We start from the raw sequence: 27,056 nt of genomic DNA, 5'->3' as shown, positions 1-27,056 counted from the left end.
AACATAGCCAGTGTTTAAAAAACTACTTTTAAGAACTGTCGGCAACGTGTCTTACCTCTTTGTTCTCGTAGCTTTCCACAGCAAAATCGTTTTTAACCACAACGTATCTGTCCTTCCATTTCCTGATGTCCTCAGCAAACTGTGAGAGCTCAGCTTCATACAAAACAGTTCCTGGTTCCAGTGGGGGCTTAAAGAAGATGGATATGATTAATTGTCACAACAAAAGATAATAGTACACCTTGCGAACAGTATATTATCCAGGATATTCAAGGAATAATTTAGGAAATCATGGTGTGCGGTGATCCTGGGGACACTGTTGTTTTCTTCCGGCTACCATGGATCCCTTCTTATTCTTTCAAAGAAAGTGCAGACGCTTGTTACATGGTACTGTTCTGATTTTCGTTTCCCTCTGTATAGATTAGGAATGGGAGCCTATGGCCAAAGGCATATCCTGTGCATGTACATAGCACTTACTAAATACTTGGTAAACTGTGTGACTGGCTGAGGCAGTGTACTGAGCTCACATTATGGGTATCCACTGCAACTCACTCACCGACATGCCTCAAGGTTCCATCTCGAATCAGTCAGCTGTTTTCCTACTGTCCCAGTTCAATTCCTGTTGTTGTGATAAAAATATTTTGACTTCCAAAAGCAATTGAGAATAAAGAGGTTGTTTGGCTTACAACTTCAGGCCACAGTTTCGGGGAAATGAAGCAGCTCGTCACATCAAATCCAATCAAGAGCAAAGAAAGTTCTAACAAGCACATGGATGCTTGCTTGCTTGCTTGCTCACTCGCTTGCTTGTTTGTTTGTTTGCTTGATTGATTGATTGCTTTCATCTCTCTTGCTTAGCTCAGTGGTGCTGCCCACAGTGGATGCTGGGTCTTCCCATGTCAATCAACAACTAAGACAATCTCCACAGACTTAACGTGGTGGTTTGAATGAGAACGACCCCATAGGCTAATGTGTTTGAATTCTTGGTTCCAGTTTGGTGGAACTGTTTGGGAAGGATTGGGAGGTGTGGCATTGTTGAAGGAAGTGCATGGCTTTGAGGTGTGTTGGAAAGGGTAAACATTGAGGTTTTAAAAGTCCGGCACCATTCCAAGTCTCTCTTTCTCTGCCTGTGGTTGTATCTCAAGATGTGAGCTCTCAGCTACTGTTCTAGTGCCTACCTGCGCATCTGCCTGCCTGCCTGCCTACCTGCTGCCATGCTTCCTGCCATAACCACCATGGACTCAAGCCCTCTGGATCTGTGAGCCCCAAATAAACTCTCTTTCTTATAAGTTGTTTTGGTGATGATATCTTATTGCAGCAATAGGAAAATACCCAAGGCACATGTCCACAGGCCACGTTAATGTAGGTAATTCCTCATTAAGATGATCTTTCCAGGTGATTCTATATATCAAATTGACAGTTCTATCAGATATAATGGCACATACCTTCCCTTGGGCACTGGGAAGGCAGATAGAACTCTGTGAGTTCCAAACCAGCCAGTGGTACACAGAGAGACCCTGATTCAAACAAATAATAGTATTAATAATTGACAGTTCAAAATGAAACTCAAGACGGATGATCAAAATGTGAATGCTTCACTCCTTCTTTAAAAGGGGAACAAGAATACCCTTGGCAGGGAATAGAGAGGCAAAGATTAAAACAGACACAGAAGGAACACCCATTCAGAGCCTGCCCCACATGTGGCCCATGCATATACAGCCATCCAAGTAGACAAGATGGATGAAGCAAAGAAGTGCAGGCCGACAGGAGCCGGATGTAGATCTCTCCTGAGAGACACAGTCAGAATACAGCAAACACAGAGGCGAATGCCAGCAGCAAACCACTGAACTGAGAATAGGACCCCCGTTGAAGGAATCAGAGAAAGAACTGGAAGAGCTTGAAGGGGCTCGAGACCCCATATGAACAACAATGCCAAGCAACCAGAGCTTCCAGGGACTAAGTCACTACCTAAGGACTATACATGGACTGACCCTGGACTCCAACCTCATAGGTAGCAATGAATATCCTAGTAAGAGCACCAGTGGAAGGGGAAGCCCTGGGTCCTGCTAAGACTGAACCCCCAGTGAACTAGATTGTTGGGGGGAGGGCGGCAATGGAGTGAGGATGGGGAGGGGAACACCCATAAAGAAGGGGAGGGGGGAGGGGATGTTTGCCCGGAAACCGGGAAAGGGAATAACACTCGAAATGTATATAAGAAATACTCAAGTTAATAAAAAAAAAAAAAAAAGGAAGAAAAAGAAAAAAAAATAATTGACAGTTCAAAGCAACTTCCTTCTCATCCCACCTTTTCCAAAAGTAGTGGAGACCTAGGTTGTGAACACTGTGCCTGTCTTCCTGCATTTTTCTTTTGTTTTGTTTTGTTTGGTTGGCTGGTTGGTTTTGGTTTTTTTGAGATAAGGTTTCTCTGTGTAGCTCTGGCTGCCCTGGAACTCACTCTGTAGACCAGGCTGGCCTCAAACTCACAGAGACCCACCTGCCTGCCTCCTAGCACTGGAATTCAAGGTGTGTGCCCGCACTGCCAGGCTTCATCTTCCTGCTTTTTGTATGTTTTGGGTTGAAGAACAAGGCAAGCCAGCAGCAGTCCGTTCTATCTCTTGTATTCATGAGCGTCTCTCATTAACCTTGGTGTATGAGTTACAGCAATTTCTACTTGGCTCCTCATTAGGTCGTTATCGAGTTCTCTGTAGAAGGAGAGCACGCATCCTGCTCTGCTGCACAATATCCTTATCATTGTAAAATACGGAATGTGCCCTTGTCGGACGTGTCACCAATGCCACGCTGACTTCTCCCTTTTAACAGGCATGCTTAGCCTTCAAAACTCATCACCTTACTTTAAAACAAAATACTTATAAGAATCATGCAGAAGAGACAGGCCTTTTTCTTTTAAGACTCATCTAAAGGATGAAATGAATTTCATTCCAAATTCCAGGGCTTCAAGACCTCCTGACAACCCTCTATCTTGACTCATTAAAAGATAAAACGGACCTCTCTGGTCTCTTTAAATGAGGTTGAAGACAACTTTATAGTTCCTATGTCCAGCTTTTCTCAAACTCAGGCCACTGTGGTCTCCTGATACACTTATCGTGTCTGAGTCTCTGGGTTCCGGAAACAGAATCTACATTGGTTTTGCTTAAAGCAGAAGTCTGTTGCCCAGGCTGGTCTCCAGTTTCTCCAGTGACCTGCCCTCCATTGTCTCCCTAGGCTGAGGCTACGGTTACACCCCACCATATAGGGTTGGAACTTGCATTCTTGTCCTTCCTTTCTTTAAATGTATTTATTTTATGTGCATGTTTCCCCAGTGTGTGTGTGTGTGTGTGTGTGTGTGTGTGTGTGTGTGTGTGTGTGTGTGTGGTGCCCCCAAAGGACAGAAGAGGGCATCAGATCATTGGAACTTGAGATCTGGAGTTCTGGGTGTTTGTGGGCCACCATGTGGTCCTAGGTCCCAAATCCAAGTCCTCTGCAAGAGTGACAGGTGCTTTTAATTGAGGGGCATCTCTCGAGCTCTGGAATGTGCGCTCTAAATCCTGAGACTATTTTGTGGGTTCCCCATGCTGCTGAGTTCTCTGGTTAACTCAGACTCTCAACAGTGGCTGACGCACTCATCACTCATTCCTGTCTTTCCTGACTCATTTCTCCTACTCCTCAGGGAGTTTCTTCTGAGTGTTTTTGCCTGGACTGTCTCCTCTCGGCATCTGCAAATGCTGCTGAGACTGGTGCATTTCCACCCTGACTCTGTCCTCCTCCCATCACACCTCACTACTGATCTCCACTGTGAGCTAACCATCCCAGACTCCATCTGTCTACTGGGCTTCCAGATCAGAACCACCACCACCATCATCATCACCATCATCACTGTTATCACTACCATCATCATCACCACCACCACCACCACCACCACCATCACCACCATCATCAACAAACAACAACACCACCATCACCATCATCATCAACACCACACCACCATCATCATCACCACCACCACCACCACCACCATCACCACCATCATCAACAAACAACAACACCACCACCACCATCATCATCACCATCATCACTGTTATCACTACCATCATCATCACCACCACCACCACCACCACCACCATCACCACCATCATCAACAAACAACACCACCATCACCATCATCATCAACACCACACCACCATCATCATCACCACCACCACCACCACCACCATCACCACCATCATCAACAAACAACAACACCATCACCACCATCATCAACAAACAACAACACCACCATCACCATCATCATCAACACCACACCACCATCATCATCACCACCACCACCACCACCACCACCACCACCATCACCACCATCATCAACAAACAACAACACCACTATCATCATCATCATCATCATCATCACTAGCATCATCACCACCATCACTGTTATCACTACCACCACCACCACCACCACCATCACCACCATCATCAACAGACAGCACCACCACCATCATCATCATTATCAACACCATCACCACCATTATCATCACCACCATCACCATCATCACTAACATCATCACCACCATCACTGTTATCACTACCATCATTATCACCACCACCACCATCACCACCATCATCAACAAACAACAACACCACCATCACCATCACCATCAACACCATCACATCACCATCATTACCATCATCACCACTAGCACCACCAACCCAGCCACCATCACCATCTCAGGGCTGGAGAACTGTCTCAGTGATTGAGAGTGCTTGCTGCTCGTGCAGAGGATCCAAATTCAGTTCCCAGCACCCACATCCGATGGCTCAAAACCACCTGAAACTACAGCTCTAGGGAATCTAACACCATTTCTGGATACCCTGGCATCTATAGACAAGAGTACACACACACACACACACACACACACACACACACACACACACACTAGACTTCACTCACCCCTTCCCCTCTCTGAGTAAAAGGCAGCTTCATTCCCTTGCTTCTCTCACATGAAAAGCTATGCTGTCACTACATTTCTCCCTCACAGTAGATGCCACCAGCTCTGTCAAAATTACCTCCTTCCCAGGCTGGGAGATACCTCAGTCAGTGACACACTAATCACACAAGCAGAAGCCACACTTGAAAAGTGATGCTTAGTAATCCCAGTGGTGGGCAGGCAGAGGCCCAGCAGATCCCTGGGGCTCACCAGCCATCCTGCCTATGCTCGTCAGCAAGCCCTGGCCAGTGCCAGACCCTGTCTCAAACACCAAGGTTTCCTCCTTTTGAGGAATGACACCCAACGTTGACCTCCTCCAAACTCACAGACACACACATTTGTGCACACACATGTGTACATACACACACACAATGGCCATCGCGTCCTATCTTCCCTAATGGTCTAGTCATGGAGAGCCCATTAAAAAAGGAAAAGAATAACAATAACAAAGCCACCAACTACACACTTAAAATTCTGTATTGGCCTGTATGTTGTACCCTGCCGTGGAACGACCTGTCACTCTTAAAACCAAGTCTTTACCTTGGTCCTACAGGTTCTGGTCCCTACCTGTCTCCCCAGGGTCACTGCCCACTACTCTCCCTCCCTCACAGAGCTCCGGGCAAGCTCGTGGAGTCTTGGGGGCTCTAGGCTGGAGGACCTTTCCACTTCCAGCTGCATCTTCTTGGGACTCTTGTTCCACTGCTATTTCTCCCCACCTGCTCTGTCCCGTCATCAGATTCGATGCTGTCCTCCCTTCCTTCTCTATTAACTTCCCCCAGACAAGAGTTGCGCTTGCTTCATTTGTGTCTGAAGCTTTGATCGCTGTCCTAGCATCACCTGTTATTAGTTTCTTCCACTGTTTACCGTCTGTCTCTCCATCTGAACATAAACTACCGGAAGGTAGGGAGTTTTGAAATTCACGTACTAGATCAAAGGCAACTCGGGGGAAATCATGTTTGATCGTTGACCAAAACAAATGGAATCATGTTTTTTTTTTTAGATTGAACTTCGCAACAGCAAGCCAAATTTCCTGTACCAAACCATCAATGAGGAAAAACACTGTGAGATGTGAATCCTTCTAGCTTTCTGTTTATATAGACCATACCATCAACGAGAAAGCGTGTGTGTGTGTGTGTGTGTGTGTGTGTGTGTGTGTGTGTTTTCAGGGGTTGTTTTTTTTTTTTTGGCATGAAATGATTTTAGTGTAGTTTTAAGAACTGTAATTCAAATAACTCAAATATTTGCATCTATAACCCTTTCTCCAGTGAGGGAAAGATGTAAGTCAAAGGCTCGTGGGTTACCTTGGTCTTCAGAAACTGTGACGTTAAATCTCTCTGCTGTTCCACCTCGCTGCGCACATGGTTGCAGAAAGCCACAGAATATTGGCGGCTGTAGTAGGGACTGAAGTTTTTGATAGAAGCCTCAGTTTTCCCTGGAAAATTATGAAAATCAGAATTCTGAAATGAAGCATGCCTCCCAGAAGAGATACCAAGTTACTTTGAATATCCCCTCCCATCTCCCAAACACCACTGCTGGCCACGGGTGTTAGCAGCCTGTGTTATCTGGGAACGCTGCTCCTGCTACACCTGCTTCCACCCCCTTCACTTAACATCACGCTAGAGAGCTCGAGAGTCCCCAAGGACCTCGCGGTCAGTGGTTAGAGGACGTTTACTCACTACTGCTCTGTAAGAGTATTCTCTACATCACCGTAACCTCAAAGTCCACCCTTCCAGACTCTGGGTACACATCTCTCATTTTTATTCAGAACTAGAAGCTGAGTCTCTAGCCTTTTTGCCTCCTTTGCCCTGGATAAAAAGATGGCTCAGTTGGTAAAGTGTTGGTTAGGTAAGTACAAAGACCTGAATGGACACACACCCCCAACACCCATGTAAGAACCCTGGCCCTGGAGAGATGGAGAGAGAGGATACTGGGACTTGCTGGCCAGGACTCTAGCTAAATTAGTGAGATTCGGGTTCAGTGAGAGATCCTGTCTCAAAAAAAAAAAAAAAAAGTGGAGAGCAACTGAGGAACTCATGTGACATCAACCTCTGGCCTCCACATACTATATGTACACATATGCACACATACACGCATGCACACACGGAAGTGCACACACACACACACATACACACATGGTGGGAGGGAAGGAGGGAGGGAGGGAGGGAGGGAGAGAGAGAGAGAGAGAGAGAGAGAGAGAGAGAGAGACTTGTGTTTAGGAGTTTTTTTTTTTTATGATATAAAGTGTTATATGATTGCCACAAGGTAGAGAGAAGAACTAGCTTGAAAATCTAGAGACTTGGACTGTGAACGCCATTCCAACCGTGAGTTAGAAACCACCCATCTAAACTCAGCCTATTCTCTCTGCATACCAGACCCACTGCCCCTCGACGAGAAGTAGGGTAGGGAGACGTGGGTCCGCATTCTCTGAGTCACGGTGACACCGAAGCATGATGTTGAAGGTACAACTACATCACCATACTGACCGGCAGTGACATCACTGACCAGCAGTGACATTTTGGTGTCTTGACACCAGGGGTAAATTTTGCTGTCAATCATGTAGGAGGACCTGGAGTTGGAGGAAGGGGAAGATCCAGTTGCCCTTCCAACCCCTGCTTAGTACAGGAGATAGGAGAGTTCTTTTTTTTTGGAACTCATTAGACTTTATATTTTATTTTTGTCTTAACTGAAAGATTGATTTTTCCATCTTTATTAAATTGGGTATTTCTTATTTACATTTCTTTTTTTTTACATTTTATTTATTTTTTTTATTAACTTGAGTATTTCTTATATACATTTCGAGTGTTATTCCCTGTCCCGGTATCCGGGCAAACATCCCCCTCCCCCTTCCCCTTCCTTATGGGTGTTCCCCTCCCAACCCTCCCCCCATTGCCGCCCTCCCCCCACCAGTCTAGTTCACTGGGGGTTCAGTCTTAGCAGGACCCAGGGCTTCCCCTTCCACTGGTGCTCTTACTAGGATATTCATTGCTACCTATGGGGTCAGAGTCCAGGGTCAGTCCATGTATAGTCTTTAGGTAGTGGCTTAGTCCCTGGAAGCTCTGGTTGCTTGGCATTGTTGTACATATGGGGTCTCGATCCCCTTCAAGCTCTTCCAGTTCTTTCTCTGATTCCTTCAACGGGGGTCCTATTCTCAGATGGGAGAGTTCTGAACCAGGCTACAAAGCCTCTTACCATTTCGGTACTGGTTTCCAAGGATAGAAATAAATGTTAGCTTCCCCATCTATTCTGACAAGCACTTACAGCTTGAAATAGGTAGGATAGGAACTTGAGGAACGTAAACCAGGGATAGCACTGCAAAAATATTTTAAAATATACTTTATGGAAGGCTTGGCTTAACTTTTGTTTTTCAAATCTGATATTTTAGTTGACAGAGGAATGTTAAAATATACCTTACAGGCAAGAGTTGCACAGAGCTATTACGCATGCAAAATTTCAGGAAGGAACGAGGAATCTGAGTCAGGTATTTGGAAATGCTCAGTAGGAGAGCCTTGGCTCACACAGCCGCCTGTTTGTGTGCCTATGAAATCACAGCCAACCACCCATGCATACCAAGACCCTGTGCAGGCAGACACGCCCACCTCTGCTTCGGCATTTTTCCGTCTTATAATATGTATGAGAAAGGGGAGCTCTTTTGTATTCCCTTAATAAAATGACATTTATGGGTTTTATTTATGGGCTTTAGTAATTATTACTTGCAAGGTCCTTTGAGACCCACTAATAATAGATTCTGTAGAAATGCAAATAAAAGCCCCTATAATTTGAATCAAGCATGCTTTTGCTTTGCTCCCTGAGTTTATGGTATTACAATTAATCAGGATTTGCATAATACTTTAATATACTCAGGCTTTATAAGCATCTAATTGGTTATTATTTTATTAGCTTTTATTACAACGCATAAATAGTAATCCTATATCCTTGTCTATAATTTTCTTATACAGGAGTGGGAGATCTTTGTGAATTCCCACAACGAGAGTGTAAATGATGAGCAAAATTTGCCCTTTAGTTCCAGGTAAGCACTGTTTGGTCCGTCTGAAGAGTACCGTGCTAATTGTCGATGCTAACGTTTGCTCTCTTCCAAGTGCCACAATGAAAGGAAAGAAGGAGGCTGTCCTTTCATGATGATTTCTGTGAAGCATCTATTAAAGCCATTCTACTACCTCCAAAAGCCTCCTGCAGGGATGCCCTGATTCTACCAAGGTGGCTTACTGCCAGCCTCCCAAAGTATGGGAAAAATGTTTTTGGGATTTGAATATCTGCACACGACACCCTCAACACACCGCCACCAAGTCACTCGTACAAAGAAAAGATGGCGGATTGTTTTGTATTTACTTAAAGACTGGTTCAACTGTAAGTAAAACAGCTAATAGCATCAAAGATCCAAGAAGAAAACCAAAGTTGATCTAAAATGCATCCAGACATTACACTAACCCTGTCTGGAGCTACGTAAGGGAGCACCCAGTGTGAAGACTTTGAGGATAAAAGCAAAGCCTGGGGTTGGGTCAACAATACCAATGTGGTAGGAAGATGGACTCAGACTCAGGCAAAGATGGCGGAAGTATTTCTGTCACTTCTCTCTCACTCCTAGGTTCAAGCAAATCCTGTTACTTTTATTCCTACACTATTTCAAGTTTTATTCTTTTTTTTAATGTACGTTTGTGTAAGTATATGCCACATGGGTGTGCAGGTACCCACAGAGACCAGTAGAGGGCATCAGATCCCCTGGAGCGGCCCGTTCAGATGGTTTGGCTGCATGGTGTGGGTGCTGGAAACTGAACTTGGGTCCTTCCTCCAAACAGCAGGGAGTGTTCCTAACTGCTGAGCCATCCCTCCACCCCCTTCACACTATTTCTTAAATCCGTCCCTTCCCCCCACCTCAACTACCGTATCCTCTATTGAGCCTTCATTAACTCTCAATATCATAAGAATCTCTAAATTTTCTCTGTGAAGATAGGCACAGCGAGGCAAAGTTGCTTAGTCTCTGCTCTAAAACATGAACAAAAAGTGCAAGGCAGAAGAGGGAAATGTTTTGGGTCTTTTTGTTGTTGTTATTGTTGTTTTCTCCATCTTTATTAAATTGGGTATTTCTTATTTACATTTCAATTGTTATTCCCTCTCCCGGTTTCCAGGCCAACATCCCCCTAACCCCTTCCCCTCCCCTTCTATATGGGTGTTCCCCTCCCCATCCTCCCTCCCATTACCACCCTCCCCCCAACAATCCCGTTCACTGGGGGTTCAGTCTTGGCAGGACCAAGGGCTTCCCAGAAGAGGGAAATGTTAGTACCGAGACACAGGTCCCTAAAGACGGTGGAAACAAAGCCAACACTTCATTCATGGAGTAGCAACATGTTCTAAGAAGGGCTAGAGTCTAGGATAAGGGCACAGCATAGGAGAAGCAAAAACAATATGTCCACTGGGACCCATCCAAGATAAAGCTGTCACAAACTGCAAAAGACTAGATGCTAAACTGAGTGTCTGCCCTGAAGAACAGAGGCCTGGCATTGGGACTACAGGGACCCTCTTCTGAATGCTGGAAGGAGCAGACCTCATTAGTGACAGAAGTCACAGATCTCTGGGTGTTGGCCTGCTAAGTTCCAGGGACGTGGGGCTGTCAGATCGTGCCTCTTCTTGCGTGACGTCCCTCAATAGTTCCCCACTGCCCGTACCTCTTCGGCCTGCCACTGATGGAACCCAACCCCACCTGTCCTACATCACAGCGCTCAATCCAAACCTTGGCTGGTGCACATCCAGGCCTTATTTATTCTTTTCTCCCATAAGTCTTCTGTTGGCCATTTTCACACTCTTCAAGGCCAGAGGCCAATGCCTCAGATCTGGCCGGCTGGAAACAATCTCACCACCTTTTGCATTCTCCCAAACTATACGCCACTTTTGCTACAACTGTTTAAATACGGCTTATCTCTCCTCCAAGGGTATACTGTATTTGTATACTCAACAAATATTTGGTGAATGATTGGGAGAACAGCTGAGCAAACAACCAAGGCTAAGGAACATCACGATGCATAGTAATAATGAAACCCTTGACACCACCCCAGGAAGGAAGGTTTCAGGCCTCATTACTTATTATGAAGGGCTGTACCATGAAGCCCAACATGCATTTATCTACAGAAATGAGAGTCTTACAGGCTAATTCCTCTTAAGCTTTTAAATAAGTCTTTCCCATGAAATTATTAACATCACATTTTGGTATGTTTGATTTGATAAGTTTACAAAGATGAGAAACATGGGACGGTCTGGATGAAATTTATGTAAAGTCTGAAAAAAATCTGAATTTCCGGGTTTTTTCATTCTAGAAGGTTCTTTGACAGTGCCCACATATGCAGTGATTCTTCCAAGTCTATTTATCGGTTATTGTTTCTGCTCTCTCATGTTGCTTATGTCACATTAGTCTTCACTCCCTATGCTTTCCACTGTTAGTTTGATAACTATAAATACTCTAAAGAGAGCTGTTCTCAATCTGTGGGTCTCAACCCCTTTGGGAGACTGAATAATTCTTTCACAGGGGTCATCTAAGGCCATCAGAAATATCAGATATTTACATTTCTATTCTTAACAGTAGCAAAATTACTGTTACAAGGTAGCGATGAAGATTATGTTTCGGGGGGTCACCACAGCATGACTAACTGGATTAAAGTGTCACAGCACTGGGAGGGCTGGGAACCATTGCTCTAAAATCTAAAATCTTTTTAAAAGGGGAAGGTTCCTCTAGTTCAGCGCCTTTTAGAAAACTAGTTCCTAAGAAAACAACAGGAGAAGTTAAAACCCTGTTTTGTGTCATGAGATACAAAACAATTCAGAGTCTTCGTTGTGCTCTTTTCGAACCTTTGAAAATTATATTATAGCTTTTGTCCAGTGCTGTTTAGTTAGCCCTTGATCTACAGCTTTCCCTATGTGAAGCAAGCAAACAAAAACAAAAATTGTTTGCTTTTAAGACGTGAGATTTCTATTATGAAAGGTAATTTTCAAAAAAAAAATTAAACCATGGCCTCTCACTGGAACGGAGGTGGATTACATAGGAAGAGAAACTGAGCTGGCTTTTGGTACAGTTTCTTAAGACCTGCTGAGGTTGCGGGTGAAGATTAATATTGGTAAGCAAGGAAAATGCCTCCAAAAATTTCAATAATTTTAAAATATAATATACGCCAATGTGCATTTCTCGGGGGTTTCTGAAATTGCAGAGATTTATAAGTCCTCGTGAATTATAGCATCAGCTATGATCTTGGGTTGCTAAGCACCATCACTTTACACCTTAGGGTGGAAAATTGGAAATCCCAATTCACAATACAGAGGTGCAAAAATCTAATTACATACAATGATGCCCAAGGACTCTCTTTCTTCACTAAATGCCTTAGAGAATGAGGATAAATTGGATTCCCCATAATTGAACTAAAGACAGGGAGGGAGGGAGGGGGTAGGGAGAGAGAGAGAGAGTTGGAGGTTTGGGGAGAGAATGAGAACACATTTATTACTGGAGCTCGGGTGACAGGCTTTTAACAGACTCTGCTCGGAGATGGCAGAATGATTCATGGGCGGCCTTGACTCTGCAGATTCCACAGGCTCCCTGGGAAACCTCCAGCATGAGGTAAAAGGTGAGAGGTGTAGAAACAACGTACGTTCTCTGTGATTCACTCTCAGTGTTAATCCACAGAGAAATACACAGATACGTGTGCTTCCAGGAGCTTACGTTAAAGCCACCAGAAACCACTCAGTGCATATCTGGATAAGGCCGGCCTATCAGGAATCAACAGCACACTCAGTATCCAGGGTTTCCCAACTCATTCTGAGGTCTGAAATGGGGAGGAGAGTTTGCAATGAACTTGCCCTTGGACTGACTGTAAGGGAAGCTGATGTCTCATAATCCCTGTCCACTTTGTAAGCCCCATGGCTCTTAATGTGACACCAGAGCTCAGCCCTCTAAAGGCCTGTCCATACTAAGGGGCAGGAGCCAGCAACAGTGGACAAGCAAAGACAGTGTTTTCTGCAAAGGACCTCGGCCACTGAAGTGAATGAAGGCTCCCTCGGCACTACATATTTGCAAGACAAAAGTTCATGAGTGAATGCAAATGAACAGAGCAGGAGAAGACAAAACCTGTGTGGGTGCTCTACCATCTTCTGAGTTTCAATTACTACCCCACTCCACAGAAATATGAAAGTCCTGCTTCGGTCAGCTTTCCCAAGCTAAAAGAGAATCTGGGACAGACATATAAAAACTAGACCTAAAGTCTGTCCGAGCTCTTGTTTTGGTGTTGTCTTTTACTATTGTTAGAAACATGCATGCACTTGTACACACACACACACACACACACACACACACACACACACACGCCTGTAAACACTCATTAATATACACTCACACTTTCTATACACACATTACCTGTAAACACACATTACACACAAATACTCATATACACAAGCGCATATACACACACATTCACACACCTATACACACACTATACACATACACACTGTACACATGCATTCACACTCATACATGTACACACACACTTACACACATGCACACACACACACACACACACACACACACACACACACCCCTTTCCTTAGCCACAGTTAGGCAGAAGTGATAAAGTGGCCCCTCTTTTGTATTTGTTTTGTTTTGTTTCCCCCTCGTCATTTGGATAAAATGCTTGGAAATCTTCCTGATCTCTTTGCCATTCCTCACCGAATACTTCCAGTTGTCTTGTGACACACCTGACGAGAATAAATCTAATGTATTTGGCCATTTCTCTAAGTTGCCTAATGTCCTCCAAGGAGCGAAAAAGAATTTAAGCTGCTCTGACAGCTGACTTTCCAGGCAGGGCGAGGGGAATGTTTGTCGTGCGCGTCCATTTGGCAACCTCGCCTGGGCTAAGACAACCAAGACAGTATGGAGTCAGGAGCAGGGAGGACAAGAGTCTCTGTGCTGTCTGGGGGTCTAATCACAATCCTAAGTCTTTTTCTGCATGTCTTTTGGCAGAGGCTTTCAAAGTATTCCAAAGTCGTTACAACATTCCTTGCCACTGAGCATAGCATGTGCTTGGCTCAAAACAAACCAGAGCAGAGCCTGGTGATGTTCCTGGATCCCCTTCAGGGCAGGACGATCTCTGTCCTCGTGGGCGGTTCACAGTCTCCATCTTTGCTTTTCGTTGTTAGCTGTGTCTGCCTTTGTCTTGTTTCACTTTTCCTGTCTCCACATAGAAGTACGTCAGTTTAATACGCTTTGCATTTTCTCTCTCTTGTCTCTCAAGAGTCTATGCTGGGCTGGCACGATGGCTTATTAGGAAAAGACTCGCCCTGAATATCGGGGGACCTGAGTTCAATCCCCAGACCCCATGTAAAGGTGGAAGGAGAGAACGGAGTCCGAAAAATTGTCCTCAGACCCCTACGTGATCACCATGCCGGATGTAGAACCCCCAACACAGAAAGTCCATCCATCCATCCATCCACCCACCCATCCATCCATCCCTTCATTTTAAGAATCCATGTCATTGATGTGAAAAGCATATTTATTGGTAAGTACTTGGGGACTAGGCATTTGTTTGCTTATTTTTTGCTTATAAAAGATTTGATTATCTAAGAGCAGGGTGGCAATAAGGAGGTGTCAGTTACGAACTTCATAGGACAGCCAACATTTCTGTGGGCCAGCTGAGATTTTGAAACTATTCACGAGGCTGGTAGGGTACTCATTAATCAAAATTATTTTCACATGCCTTTGATTATAAAATCTGAGAGCTGCCAACATAATTCAGGCCCACGGCTACTTGAATTTAGCGGGTGCCAAATGTCTGCATTCGGCTTTCCTGATGCTAACCCAAACGTCACCCAAAATGGAATCTGGCTGATGACACTTTAGGACACAGCTCAGCACAGGAGTCAAACTTTACGTTTGGGAACTCAGTAGATGCCAGTCTGGCTCTGTAAATCTCTAAACTTAAGATTCCCTGAGTCAGACACAACTGAAAAACCACACAAAAGGATTACAGGTGATGCCCGAAAAACACAGAGAGATTGACTGCTTAAATCACCCAGATTCCCAGTGTGTTAACGATTTAGATGAGGCAAGACGTGACATCAGCCCTGAGTGGACCCCAGGCCTCACAGGTGAAATTTACAGACTCCAGAATTCAGTGGGTGACAACAATAGTCTCTAATGTTCTCATCTTTTCAAGTAAAGACATTTTCCTCTATGTTAACACTGCAGTGATGTTTATGGAGGAACACAAACATTTCTCTTTTATTACCCAGGAATGTAAAGAGTCCTGGGTAATAAAAAGAATGCACTCAAGGAGTGGTGTGAAGAGATGTGAAGTTTACCCTGACTCAGACCCTGCCACCCCGAATGACTGTGTCTGTAAGCGTATCTATGCGTGAGCTCTTCTCCCCAGTGGTAAAGCAAGTTTCTCCTGCCTGACTGCTCTGAGCTTGGACATTAATCCTTTCCAGCCTTTGGACTCTTCCAAGAGCTGCAGCCTTTCAGCATTTGGACTCAAAGTACCCTATTAGCTCTCCTGGGTCTCCAGCTTGCCAACCGCAGACTTTGAAACTCGTCATCCTCCACAAGGGCGTGAGCCAATTCTTTATACGACATATATATATCCAATGAGGTACAACTCATTGAATCCCAACACAACCAGCCACTAATTTCACCTAATAGACATCATGTTGTTAGATCAATAACATGTTCAAGGCAATGCAGATGTCAAGCGCCTTCATGTATTAAGTTCTAAACATCATCAGAAAAATAGAACATGGACTCTATACTTAAAACACTCCATCGAGTCATCTCTGAGAAATAATTAAAGCATTTGGCTCAGTTTCATCCCGGTTGGCAGAGTTTGGCATAAAAAAGGCAGAAAGCCAACAAAGTTCTGGGTACCAAGGAAACCAGCTCCCCTTATCCGAGCACCCCCTTAATCCCATTCAGGTGTTCCAATTACGTGGCATCACCATCTCCATTAAAGCTGCAGTTGCTGACTGGTACGAGAAAGTCCCCTGGGAAAGGCACTAATTAAGTCGCTTTTCTTATCTAGTGATTACAAACTTGTTTTGCACAAATCAAGGTTAAGAGGTATTAGCATGAACCAACTGTGTCTTCTGCATGCAGGAGACAGGCTGTGGCAGAGTTTCCTTTGCCTCTGCCCCGCATCCTACTTTACATGAGCAGAAAGGTGGTGATCCATTGAACAGGCCGTGGGCGGCACAGTGTGTGTGTGTGTGTGTGTGTGTGTGTGTGTGTGTGTGTGTGTGTGCGTGCGCACGCGTATTTGTGAGTTTTCTTTCATTTATGAGACATGTCCAACATACAGATGAGAATGTTGGATAATATCTACGTAAAGTCTGCCCGAATAAATGAAATGCTAACACTAAACCAGACTGAACTTAGTAGATTTTTTAAATAAAATGTTGCAACTCCATCTGAAGGCTTTGTCAGGCCCTGCAGCTTCACTGGGCACCGCTATGTGAACTTAGTGTTTACTCCTATACACTGCTTCAGACTACTACAACTTACGTGGTGCCGACACACAACTGATAGCATTGTTGTGCCTACTCTCGGGCTTAACTCCCCCTGTCAGTCTGCTGCCTGATTTCGGACACATTACGTTTTGTATACATGCATGCATGTATATGTAATAACATTATAATATAAATAACTCTACCATTGTCATCATTGAGATGACATTATACTACTAGTACCAGACTGGGCATCAGATGACTGGAGCACAGCACAAAATTTAAAACAACTGATTTAAAAGTGGAAATTGGATATGCATTAGAACACGCTACACACGCACGAGCATGCACACACACACACACACACACACACACACACACACACACACAAACACAGGGCGATTTAGCATACTCGTTTTAACTGGAATCTCTAGCAGTTTAGTTCCTTTTGCCTCTCACTTATTTCCTCTGTCACCCTCACAATCAATGCTGATGTACACATTAGTGCATGAATCACCGAGTGAGTGTGCGAGTTCCTGTAAATGTCCATCCAGAATACTAGGGCAAAGTGTGAGGCTCTCACTATCCCTCACGACTGCCAAGCTTCCCACGGAGGCGACAGCAACTTACAGCCCAAACTTTAGGAAGAGATCATCTATTCTAACCAGTGAAAGATTATTCTCGTGAGTGAAGCTGAGCATCTTCGGGTGTTCCCTGGCCATCGAGTTTTCTTTTCCATGACTGCGTGTCCTCTCGCCACATGGCTTTCTACTGGCGTACGAGCATTGGTTATAAATTTTAAGAAAGAATCCTCAGACATAAGCACTGAAAGTATCATTTCCCAATCCGTGACTTATTTGTTTTTTGTTTTTTGTTTTTTTAATTATGGCGTTCCGTTGAGCAAAAGTTGCGGAGTTTAATGAAGTAAGACTTAAGCCATGTCTATATTAGGAAACCCCTCCTTCCTCTTTTCCTCACAAGGCCAGTCTCCTATGTTCTCACTTAAAGCTGCTTTGACTTGAAGGTCTTTCACAACCTGAAACTTATTTTATGTATGGCTTTCTTATGAAACACATACACATACACACACACACACACACACACACACACTTTTCTAGTTTTTAATATTATTATTTTATTTATTTACATTTCAAATGTTATCCCCCTTCCTGGTACCCCCAGCCCATCCCCCTCCCTTTTGCCTCTAAGAAGATGCTTCCCCACCCATCCAGTCACGCCCACCTCACCCCTCTAGCATCCTCCTTCACTGAGGCATCAAATCTCCACAGGGCCAAGTGCATCCCCTCCCGCTGAGGCCAGATAAGGCAGTCGTCTGCTACATATGTAGTGGGAGTCACAGACCAGCACACACACACTTTTGATACTTGAGTGCTTGGCTTGGAGTTTTCTGCTCTGTCCAGTGGCCAAATCTTGACTTTGGAACTGTCAATAACAAATCTCAAGTATTATAATATTAGACTAATTTCTATTTCTGGAAAATGATATCTTCCCATGTTTTTGTTCTCCTAATTTTCTTAGATATTCCTCACCCAATATATTCATGGCAAATTATGTCAAGTCCGATGGAAAATCATGGTAGGCATTTCCATCAGAAAATCAATTAACTTGTGATTATTATGAGACTAGGGGTTTTATGATACCGTGCAAACCAGCCAAGAGTCTCCCAGCCCCACATGAACATAGAATGAGGCATGGGCCCAGCTGTTGCTCTGTTTGCCCTTGAGCCCTAGATCTACTAAATGGAAAATCCAGGGGTTGTAAGTTAGCAAACCGTGTTTGTGAAAGTCCTCCAGGTCACGATGAGAGTCTAAGGTAGAAATACAAGTTTAGTCGGTCACCTGCTGATGGTGCCCTCAGTTTGCTCTGTTATAAACCATGCAGATTACACTACACAGGTATAAAAAAGCCGACGGATAAATTTGCAGAATGGAATGATAATCCACAGGGCAATTGCACGTCATTTTACTTGACGTGGACACATGACCCTCATAGGACTTTCACCATTTTTCACTGCCACTGTGTCATAGGACTTTGTCATTTGCCTACAGATGCATCACTTGCAAGTCCTCAAACTCCAGCCCACAACCTTTCAACAAGAGATGCCTATTGTAAAGATATAGAGTTAAGGAAGACTTAAAACTATCATCCCAGCTACCCGAGATGGCCGAAGGGTGGCAGGCTGACAGTCTTCCCAGCATAGTAATCTGGAATGTGTACTTGTGCTATGTGTACTTGTGGTTCGACCACAGGAGAGCTGTAGATGGCTATTGCATATGACTAATTGTGTGCTCATGATTACATATTGTTAATTCAGGTACACTATTCCTTTCCTGCACATTGCAGATTTTTGCAAGCCAGCCTAGACAATATTTTTTAAAGATTTATTCATTTATTATATATAAGTACACTGCAGCTGTCTTCAGACACACCAGAAGAGGGCATCGGATCTCTTTACAGATGGTTGTGAGCCATCATGTGGTTGCTGGGAATTGAACTCAGGGCCTCTGGAAGAGTAGTTGGGTGCTCTTAACCGCTGAGCCATCTCTCCAGCCCAATTTTGTTTTCTTTTTAAAGACAGGTTTCATTTTGTATTCCAGCCTGGCCTAGAGTTCATTGTGAATCCCAGGTTGGCCTCAAATTGACAATCTTCCTGCCAGGCACGTGTCACTACACTCAGTTTGGATTATCACTTAAAATGTCGTTCCTTGGGCTGATGAGATAGCTGATTGATAAAGGCCCTTGCTTCTAAGCCTGACGACTTGAGATGTATCTCAGAGTCCACATGGTAGGACAAACGAAGGGCCACCCGTTGTCCTCTGATATCTCCAAGCGTATAAAGGCATGTCTCAACACACACGCACTAGATGAGTAAATAAATAAGTATAATTGTATATATTGAAAGTTTGGAGTACAAGAAGGGCTATCTGGATATGGAAAAAGGAATTGTTATTTCCACTTGGCAAAGAGTAACATTTAAAGATAGTCACCCTTACTGGCTGGTGGTGGCATTCACTTTTGATCTCAGCACCCAGGAGCCAGATCTATATGAGTTCAAGGCCAGAGTGGTCTATAGAGAGAGTTCCAGGATAGCTAGGGTCTCGGAGAAACCCCGTCCCAAAAAGCAGTAACAAACAAGCATGTTGCCTTTGGGGATAGGTGAGGCTTTATGGTTGGGTGCAGAGGAGAGGTGTGTTGCTTTTGTGAAATGGGGCTTTCTATGCACCAGAATTCTGGCTGTCATCTGTTTGTCTTCCTCTGAGTATGTCACCCCTAGATGCTTCACTGAGTCTGTCTCTATGAGTCCGTGGAGCTTGGGCACTGATACCTCAAATGGGAGGCTCCTGGGGCTTCAAAAGAAAAGGGCTAGTTCCTTCTTATCACAGGGCAGAGCCCCAGCCTTCTCCCTGGAGCAGATCCCATTCTTGCTGACAGAACTTGGCTTACAGCGGCAACAGAGAAAGCTGCAGGTCCGAACACCATTATGTTGGTTCCACCACTGATTGGTAATATGACCTTAAGCAAGTTACTCTATCTCTAGAACACGTTTTCACAGATGTGGAAGCCATCTGCTCATCTGCCTTGCTAAAGGGAGTATAATGGCGTCCTTTCAGAACACATGAAGGTCTCCCGATGAAGGATGCAAACATTACAAGAAAGGCAATTACTTATAGATGAAGAACTGTCCCGGGTTATAAATGTGCTGCCTAATAGCAGTGTTGTCTGTGGACCGGGCTAACATATCTATCATCTCATAGGCCACTTGCCTGAGATTGAGATTCTACTTAGTTTTAATTAACTTTCATCTTAACCGTCTGTAGGAAAACCTTCATGCTTTCATCTTTAAAAGAAAGTGAGGCTATGGAACACGTATCTCAGTGTCTCCTATCTTGCTGCTAGTCAGGTTCTCCTCAATGACTTGAGTAAAAAGTAGGACAGTCTATTCCCTACTCCAGACCTATCAAATCTGAGACTGCCAGAGGCCCAGGGAGACTCTTAAGATACAGCTAGTGTGGTGTCGTCAGTAGCGCTATAGCGAATTATAGAAATGGGCATTTGTAAGCCTTAGTAAGATGCTTGAAGGTGTGCGTATGAGGGAGGGGGAAGGCCAGGGATCTGACCCAACCAACCAGCTTGCTAACGTCCAGTGTTCCCTTCAAGACTCTAAAAAGAAGAGAAGCACTGTGGCACACACAAGGGCGTGTGTGTGTGTGTGTGTGTGTGTGTGTGTGTGTGTGCACGCAAGTGCTATAGCACACCTATGGAGATCAGAGGACAACTTAGGGGAGTTTGTTCTCCCCTTCCACCACTTTGGTTTTGAATTCAGTTCATCAACTAGAGGCAAGCATGTTCGCCCACTGGGCCATCTATCTGTGGCCTGCAAATTATTTTTTAATTTAGTTAAACTACAGATGGGAGGGAAGAGAAAATTGCAAACATATAACTATGCCACGGAGATGTGAAAGACAGACAGCTGTTGGGAGAAGAGCCAAGTCTTCCTTTACAGTAGGTAGTTGGTGTTATAAAACGAGGGGGAGCCTCAACAGGGTTAAGGATGGTTTTGGACATATGGCCTACACTCTCGTCCATTCCTAGGCTGCTATTGCTTCAGGCTCTGTTGCACAACATCCATGGAGAATTCCAAAGCTTCAGAAGCCCCTGGGCATCCCTGTTTCACAGATGTTTTTCTTAAGGGATGATAATTGGATTCTCTCAGAAATTCATGAAGATCCCCAGAAGAGGATGCAGGCAAGGCGGGAGAAGTGACCACTGCGGAAATGTTCTGTGCTAATTCCTTCTCATCCAGAGAGCTGATCTGATAATACAAGTGAATACCACTGGGTCTGCTTTATAGCAGATACCAAACAGGAAGTTGTGGCAAATAATTTATTTACATGCAAATCTAATAAACAAACAAAGTCTACATTTATAAATATCACAGAAACTGTTAGCATCCCTTCCTCCTTCAGAGTGCATTGTTTGTCAGTTAGTTTGTTTGCGAATTGGTTTGGGTTTTGTTTTTGAAAGTTTCTCACTACAGGACCCACACTGGCCTTGAACACACAGCAATCCCTCTGCCTCAGCCTCAGCTTTTCAGTTACAGCCATGATCTCCATTCCACCCCAACCCAACACACATCCATTGCCTCATCTTTAAATAGCTCGGTCAAAATTAACTTCAGTCTTTTGAACAAATTATATTTGTTCAAATCTTTTGCTATGTGTGTCCCTGGACCAACCTATCTGCCTGTTTTCCTCACAGGGTCTCAGCAGCTTTTCTCTTCCTCACACAGGAAATGGTAGCCAAGGAATGAGCTCAGCCTTGGCTGGGCTGTTACCACCCGTGAAATCTTTTCTGTCCCCAGTGCCACTTCCACTTTTCAGAATGGCATGGCATCATTTCACGAGTGTCCTCATCCCATAAGGACCCTCTCTTCACTCTCAGAAAACTTCCTCATTTTTTAAGGAAACGGAGGTTTTGTTTCTCTCCTATCTAGCTCTAAGTTCATCTCACAATCCACTCTCTATTTCCTCCTTATTGACTAAGAAGAAGCTCCCTGTATCGATCGTCTCTGCCTTGGATTATCATTCCTAAACCATTTTCTTCAAGACTTGAAGGAAAATAAAACAAAACAAGACTCACTCTCCCTCAGTCATCTGAGGCTCTTTTCTTCTTTCCTAAGTCAATCTCTTGAAACAGTACTTCCAAACGCCCGTTCCAGATCCACCATTCCATTGCCCACTTCTCTATCAACCACTCTTTCCCCGAGAAACGCAAGGGCCATCGGGCAGGCTGCACAACCAAAATGTGTGCCTGCTGCCCCAGGCTTTCTAGAACCCTCCAGTGTATGTCCAGCTCTCTCCTGCTGAGTAATTCCACACGAAGCCAGTCCTTCAGGAACTTCAAAACTGTTCTCCGACTCGGTGATAAGATTCACCATCACCTGAGTGTCTGCGGTGGGAACCTGAATTTCTTTCCTTTATTCTCCACCTTCCAGGGCTGTACTCACCCTTTGACCTTAGCTATGTCTCTGAAATGCAGCCTTGATACCAGTATTTGGTACAGACCCTCATCTATTCCAAGAGAAATATGGGTGTCTCCTGAGAGGCTCTGCCAGAGCCCTACCGATACAGATGAGGATGCTTGCATGGGGACTGAGCACAGGGACCCCAATGGAGGAGTTAGGGGAAGGACTGAAGGAGCTGAAGGGGCTTGCAACCCCACAGGAAGAACAACAACATCAACCAACCAGACGTGGCAGAGCTCCCAGGGACTAAACCACCAAACAGTGAGTACACAGGGAGCGACCCATGGCTCCAGCCACATATGTAACAGAGGATGGCCTTGTCGGGCATCAGTGGGAGGAGAGGACCTTGGTCCTGTGAAGGCTCTTTTGCCCAGTGTTTGGAAATGCCAGGGCAGTGAAGTGGGAGTGGGTGGGAGCATCCTCACAGAAGCAGGGGAAGGGGAGATGGGAGAGGGGGGAACCGGGGAAGGGGATAACATTTGAAATGTAAATACATAAAATATCCAGTAAGAAGAAGGAGGAGGAGGAGGAAGAGGAAGAGGGGGAGGGGGGAGGGGAAGAAGAAGAAGAAGAAGGAGGAGGAAGAGGAGGAGGAGGAGGAGGAGGAGAAGGAGAAGAAGAAGAAGAAGAAGAAGAAGAAGAAGAAGAAGAAGAAGAAGAAGAAGAAGAAGAAGAAGAAGAAGAAGAAGAAGAAGAAGAAGTTGTTACATCAGCAAGCTCCTGTCTTCCCCCTGCCTCTCCTCCAGCCCCTTTAAATTTGATCTTCAAGCTGGGCACATTTCTTCCTGAAAAGGTAGAGGTAAGAGGATTGCTGCATAGGCTTGAGGTCATCTTGGGTTGTATGTGAGTTCGAGGCCAGCCTGTTCTACAGAGTGAGACCTGTCTCAAACAACCGATCTAACTAAATCTGACTTTCACGCACCAGCAGAGGCAACACGCCATAGAGTGAATAGCTGGTCAGGTCCCTCTTCTGGTCAACATCACCCAACTCTTCCCAGCATTTATCTCTAGCTCCTCCCCTAGGCACAGAGCACCTGGACACCGGCGATGTCATCTTCCTTGGATGTAATGGTGACATCACCTTGATCATGGCTTTTAAGCACGGTGAAACTCTGACCTGCTAATACTGTCCACTTTCCCGGAACTCACAGACCCAGACAAACCTCGATTTATCTTCAAAATCAAATTGGAAATCTGCCTAGAAGGTTCTGCTGAGTGACTCCTCGTCATCTGTCACTTGAATTGACGTAAGATGCTCCCTGTCCCGTAACTTCTGCATTCACACAGCCCTTCATCTAAATCCCCAGTGGGTCTATGTCTACAGTGCAGCTGATGACATGTTTAGGGGTCCTTTCCAGCACAGTAACTCACCGAAAATGCCTTCTTCTTGTTGGTTCCGGGGAACAAGAGGTCAGCACAGGGCACATAAATAAGTCTTCATACTTATTTGCTGGTTTGCCATTCAGACATTAGCTGTACGTCATGCATACTTTTCCTGCACACCATACCAGACTCCCTCCAAAGGACTCCAGAGAAAGCAAATGCAAAACTAATCTTCCACACAAAAGAACACATATGCCACTAAACTTAGAACGCATACCTCAGAAATTCCCTAGGGGCTCCCATTTGAAAACTGCTCTGAGTTCCATGTGCTGGCCATTTATTTTCCCTACGTTGGGGGAACCAGAGGGTTCAAATAATAATAGTTTGTCAAAAGGCCCATCCTAAAGAAATGTGTTTAAATTATGTAGTCACTTAGCATGAGATAAACTGCGGAAAGGTGACCCATGACATGAGTGTTTAAAAATCTAGGACAAAAAGGATTGGCCTGAGGTGTAGGTGAATCAGGCTGAGCTGCTGGTAGCACCCGGGGGCTAAGGAGAGGTGATGTGAGGTGAACAGTTCCCTTCCTTTTTACTCCATCCCGGCTAAAGCGCGCACTTCCTCTGGGACTGCCACAGGAAGCATCAGGCACATTCACAGAGGGGCTCTTCAAGGTGAAGTGTACACAGGACCAGGCTTACATGGCACAAAAAGACTTAGTTGACTTAATCCAGCTCAGCGTGAGACAGAAAAAGTCAACTGTGAGCAGTCTGGATCTCAGAAGTTATTTACTTACTGGACAGAAAGATAAGACTCAAATTACTTTGGAACTAATTTAGAGAGAGAGAGAGAGAGAGAGAGAGAGAGAGAGAGAGAGAGAAAGGGAGAGAGAGAGAGAGAGAGAGAGAGAGAGAGAGAGAGAGAAAGGGAGAGAGAGAAAGGGAGAGAGAGAAAGGGAGAGAGAGAGAGAGAGAGAGAAAGGGAGAGAGAGAGAGAGAGAGAGAGAGAGAGAGAGAGAGAGAGAAAGGGGCTGTCTTGAACTGTGCTTGGCTGGTTTCCGTGGGTGACCCCTGTGGTGCTGTGTGTGGCTTGTCTGGGTAAGGGGAGCAGGTGAGGAAAGACAGGCTGTTCACCTCCCTGGGGAGCAGGTCTGTAAACATCCTCAGTACTGGGTAATTCCTTCTGAGTCACCGGTTCTTCAACCATGTCCATGTATGTAGCTAAATAAACAAACCACGAATAATAACCCATATAAAGCTTCATCCTACATACTCAGAAACAATTGTCAGGTTGAAGGAAATGCCCTTACAAGGAAAAATGGTGAAAAGCCTTTTCTCATTTAAGAGCCTCGGCATAGAAAGAAAAAAAAATACAGCTTTGATGTTAACATGTTTACCGTCCTTCAAAATGTTTGACCCAAAATTGTTCCTGTCTAAAAGAAATTCAGGGACAAAAACGAAGCAGAGACTGAGGGAATGGTCGACCAGTGACCGGCCCAACTTGGGATCCACCCATGGGTAAACACCAAACCCTGACACCATTACTGATGCTATGTTGTGCTTGCAGACAGGAGCCTAGCATGGCTGTCTTCCGAGAGTCTCAGAGGATGCAGACAGATGCATATATTCATGGCCAACCATTGGACAGACCGGGAACCCCTATGGAAGAGTTAGGGGGAGGAACTGAAGGGGATGGCAACCCCATAAGAAGGTTTACAGTGTCAACCAACCCGGACTCCTGAGAGCTCCCAGAGACTAAGCCACCAACCAAAGAGCACATGGGCTGGTCTGAGGCCTCTGGTACATATGCAGCAGAGGACTGCCTTGTCTGGCCTCAGTAGGAGAGGATGCACCTAATCCTGGAACGACTCCCAAAGACAGAGGGTGTGAGGGTAGGGGGGACCCCTCTCAGAGGTGAAGGGAAGGGGATATAAGGGGGAGAACTCTGGGAGAGGGGACCTGGAGGGGCGGCAACATTTGGGAAGTAAATAAATAAAATAATTAATTAATAATAAATAAAAGAAAAAAAGATTTTAAGACAGGCCAACCAAAGTAAGGAAAATGGGTGGGAAGGAAATGAGGCAAACAATAAAAAGGAAGTGGGTTTCAGTTTTCAACTCTGGGGCACCGGGACCTGGACACTGCAACGTGCAAACATGGAGGACCAAAGGCATTGTCTTCAGAACGGAACTCACAGCCTCTGGGTGGCCGATCACAGCGACATTAAATGCATCCCAATTAGCCTTCTGTGGCCCTACGAAAAGTCTAAAAGAAAGTGACCAAGAGAGATCAGGAAAAGAGAAAGAATTGTGAAGTGGAAATTTCTGGTTTCTTTGGAAAGTCGGTTATTGTCAAAGAACATTTCGCTGAAGCAGACACAGGTGAAAGGATTTTTGCTAAAGCAAACACGTGAAGGGGCGCATGATGTGAAGGACCCAACAGACGGTAGATGACACTGGATGGGATTGGTACACTTTACCAGTGCTTATTGGTCATAATTTGTCATAGAGAGAAATGCACCAAAAACCTGGTGGTGCTCCTCGGACTCAGCCAATTGGACTCGGCTGATAGGCAGTGATGTCAGCAGATACGGACACAAGTGGTTTTTGTTGAGGAAAGACCCATATGGATGATATATGAGGGGAGTGTAAGTTGAGGGGACTCAAACAATGGACAGCAACTAGGGGATTGCCAAGCTAGCTTTGCAACATTTCTTGGTCCTTCTTGGTCTCCTCACTTTGTTGAGAGCAGCACCACAGAGACCTTCTTCCAGTGTCCCTGCTATCCCTGGTTACCCCTGTTGACTCATCGCAATTTCCCCAAGGCCTGGCTGTTTCTGCTGTGTCATGCCACCACTGCTGATTCACGTTTGCTATCCCTGCACTACTGAACCAGACTGCTGGGCTATTCGTGAAGTGTTAGAGGGTGAATCAAGCTGCTACTGCTGATTCCTATGAACTGAATTGCTGATTTCCTGACAAGCAGATTGGAATTGCTCCAAAGAACAGTTTCTACACAGGTCTACTTCCCCTGTATCCTAATAACCTTTCTTTTCCACCATCTCTGGTGGGTGGCGGGCCAGAAGGGAGGTTAAAGTATTTAAGAACCCTTATTTAAAAAGTAGGGTTTGAGAAAAAAATTAAGCGACAGAATTATATTGAAAAATCCCTTTAAATTTACCATCAAATGCATGCAAATTGTTAGATAATAACCTAAGGGAAACATTTTAAA

At 44.8% G+C, this 27,056-nt stretch overlaps 1 protein-coding gene across 1 annotated transcript in view; it reads right to left on the bottom strand.

Moving 5' to 3' along the window:
* Window positions 1-27,056, bottom strand: part of Niban1 (niban apoptosis regulator 1) — a 153,510-nt gene that overhangs the window by 80,656 nt on the left and 45,798 nt on the right. Inside the window, 2 exon segments of the mRNA NM_022242.2 lie at window positions 56-187; window positions 6,275-6,405. Of these exon segments, the coding sequence (NP_071578.2) occupies window positions 56-187; window positions 6,275-6,405 (263 nt within the window).

The sequence above is a fragment of the Rattus norvegicus genome, chromosome 13 (assembly GCF_036323735.1).
Source record: "Rattus norvegicus strain BN/NHsdMcwi chromosome 13, GRCr8, whole genome shotgun sequence".
NCBI lineage: Eukaryota > Metazoa > Chordata > Mammalia > Rodentia > Muridae > Rattus > Rattus norvegicus.
This window is presented reverse-complemented; position numbering and strand designations above follow the sequence as displayed.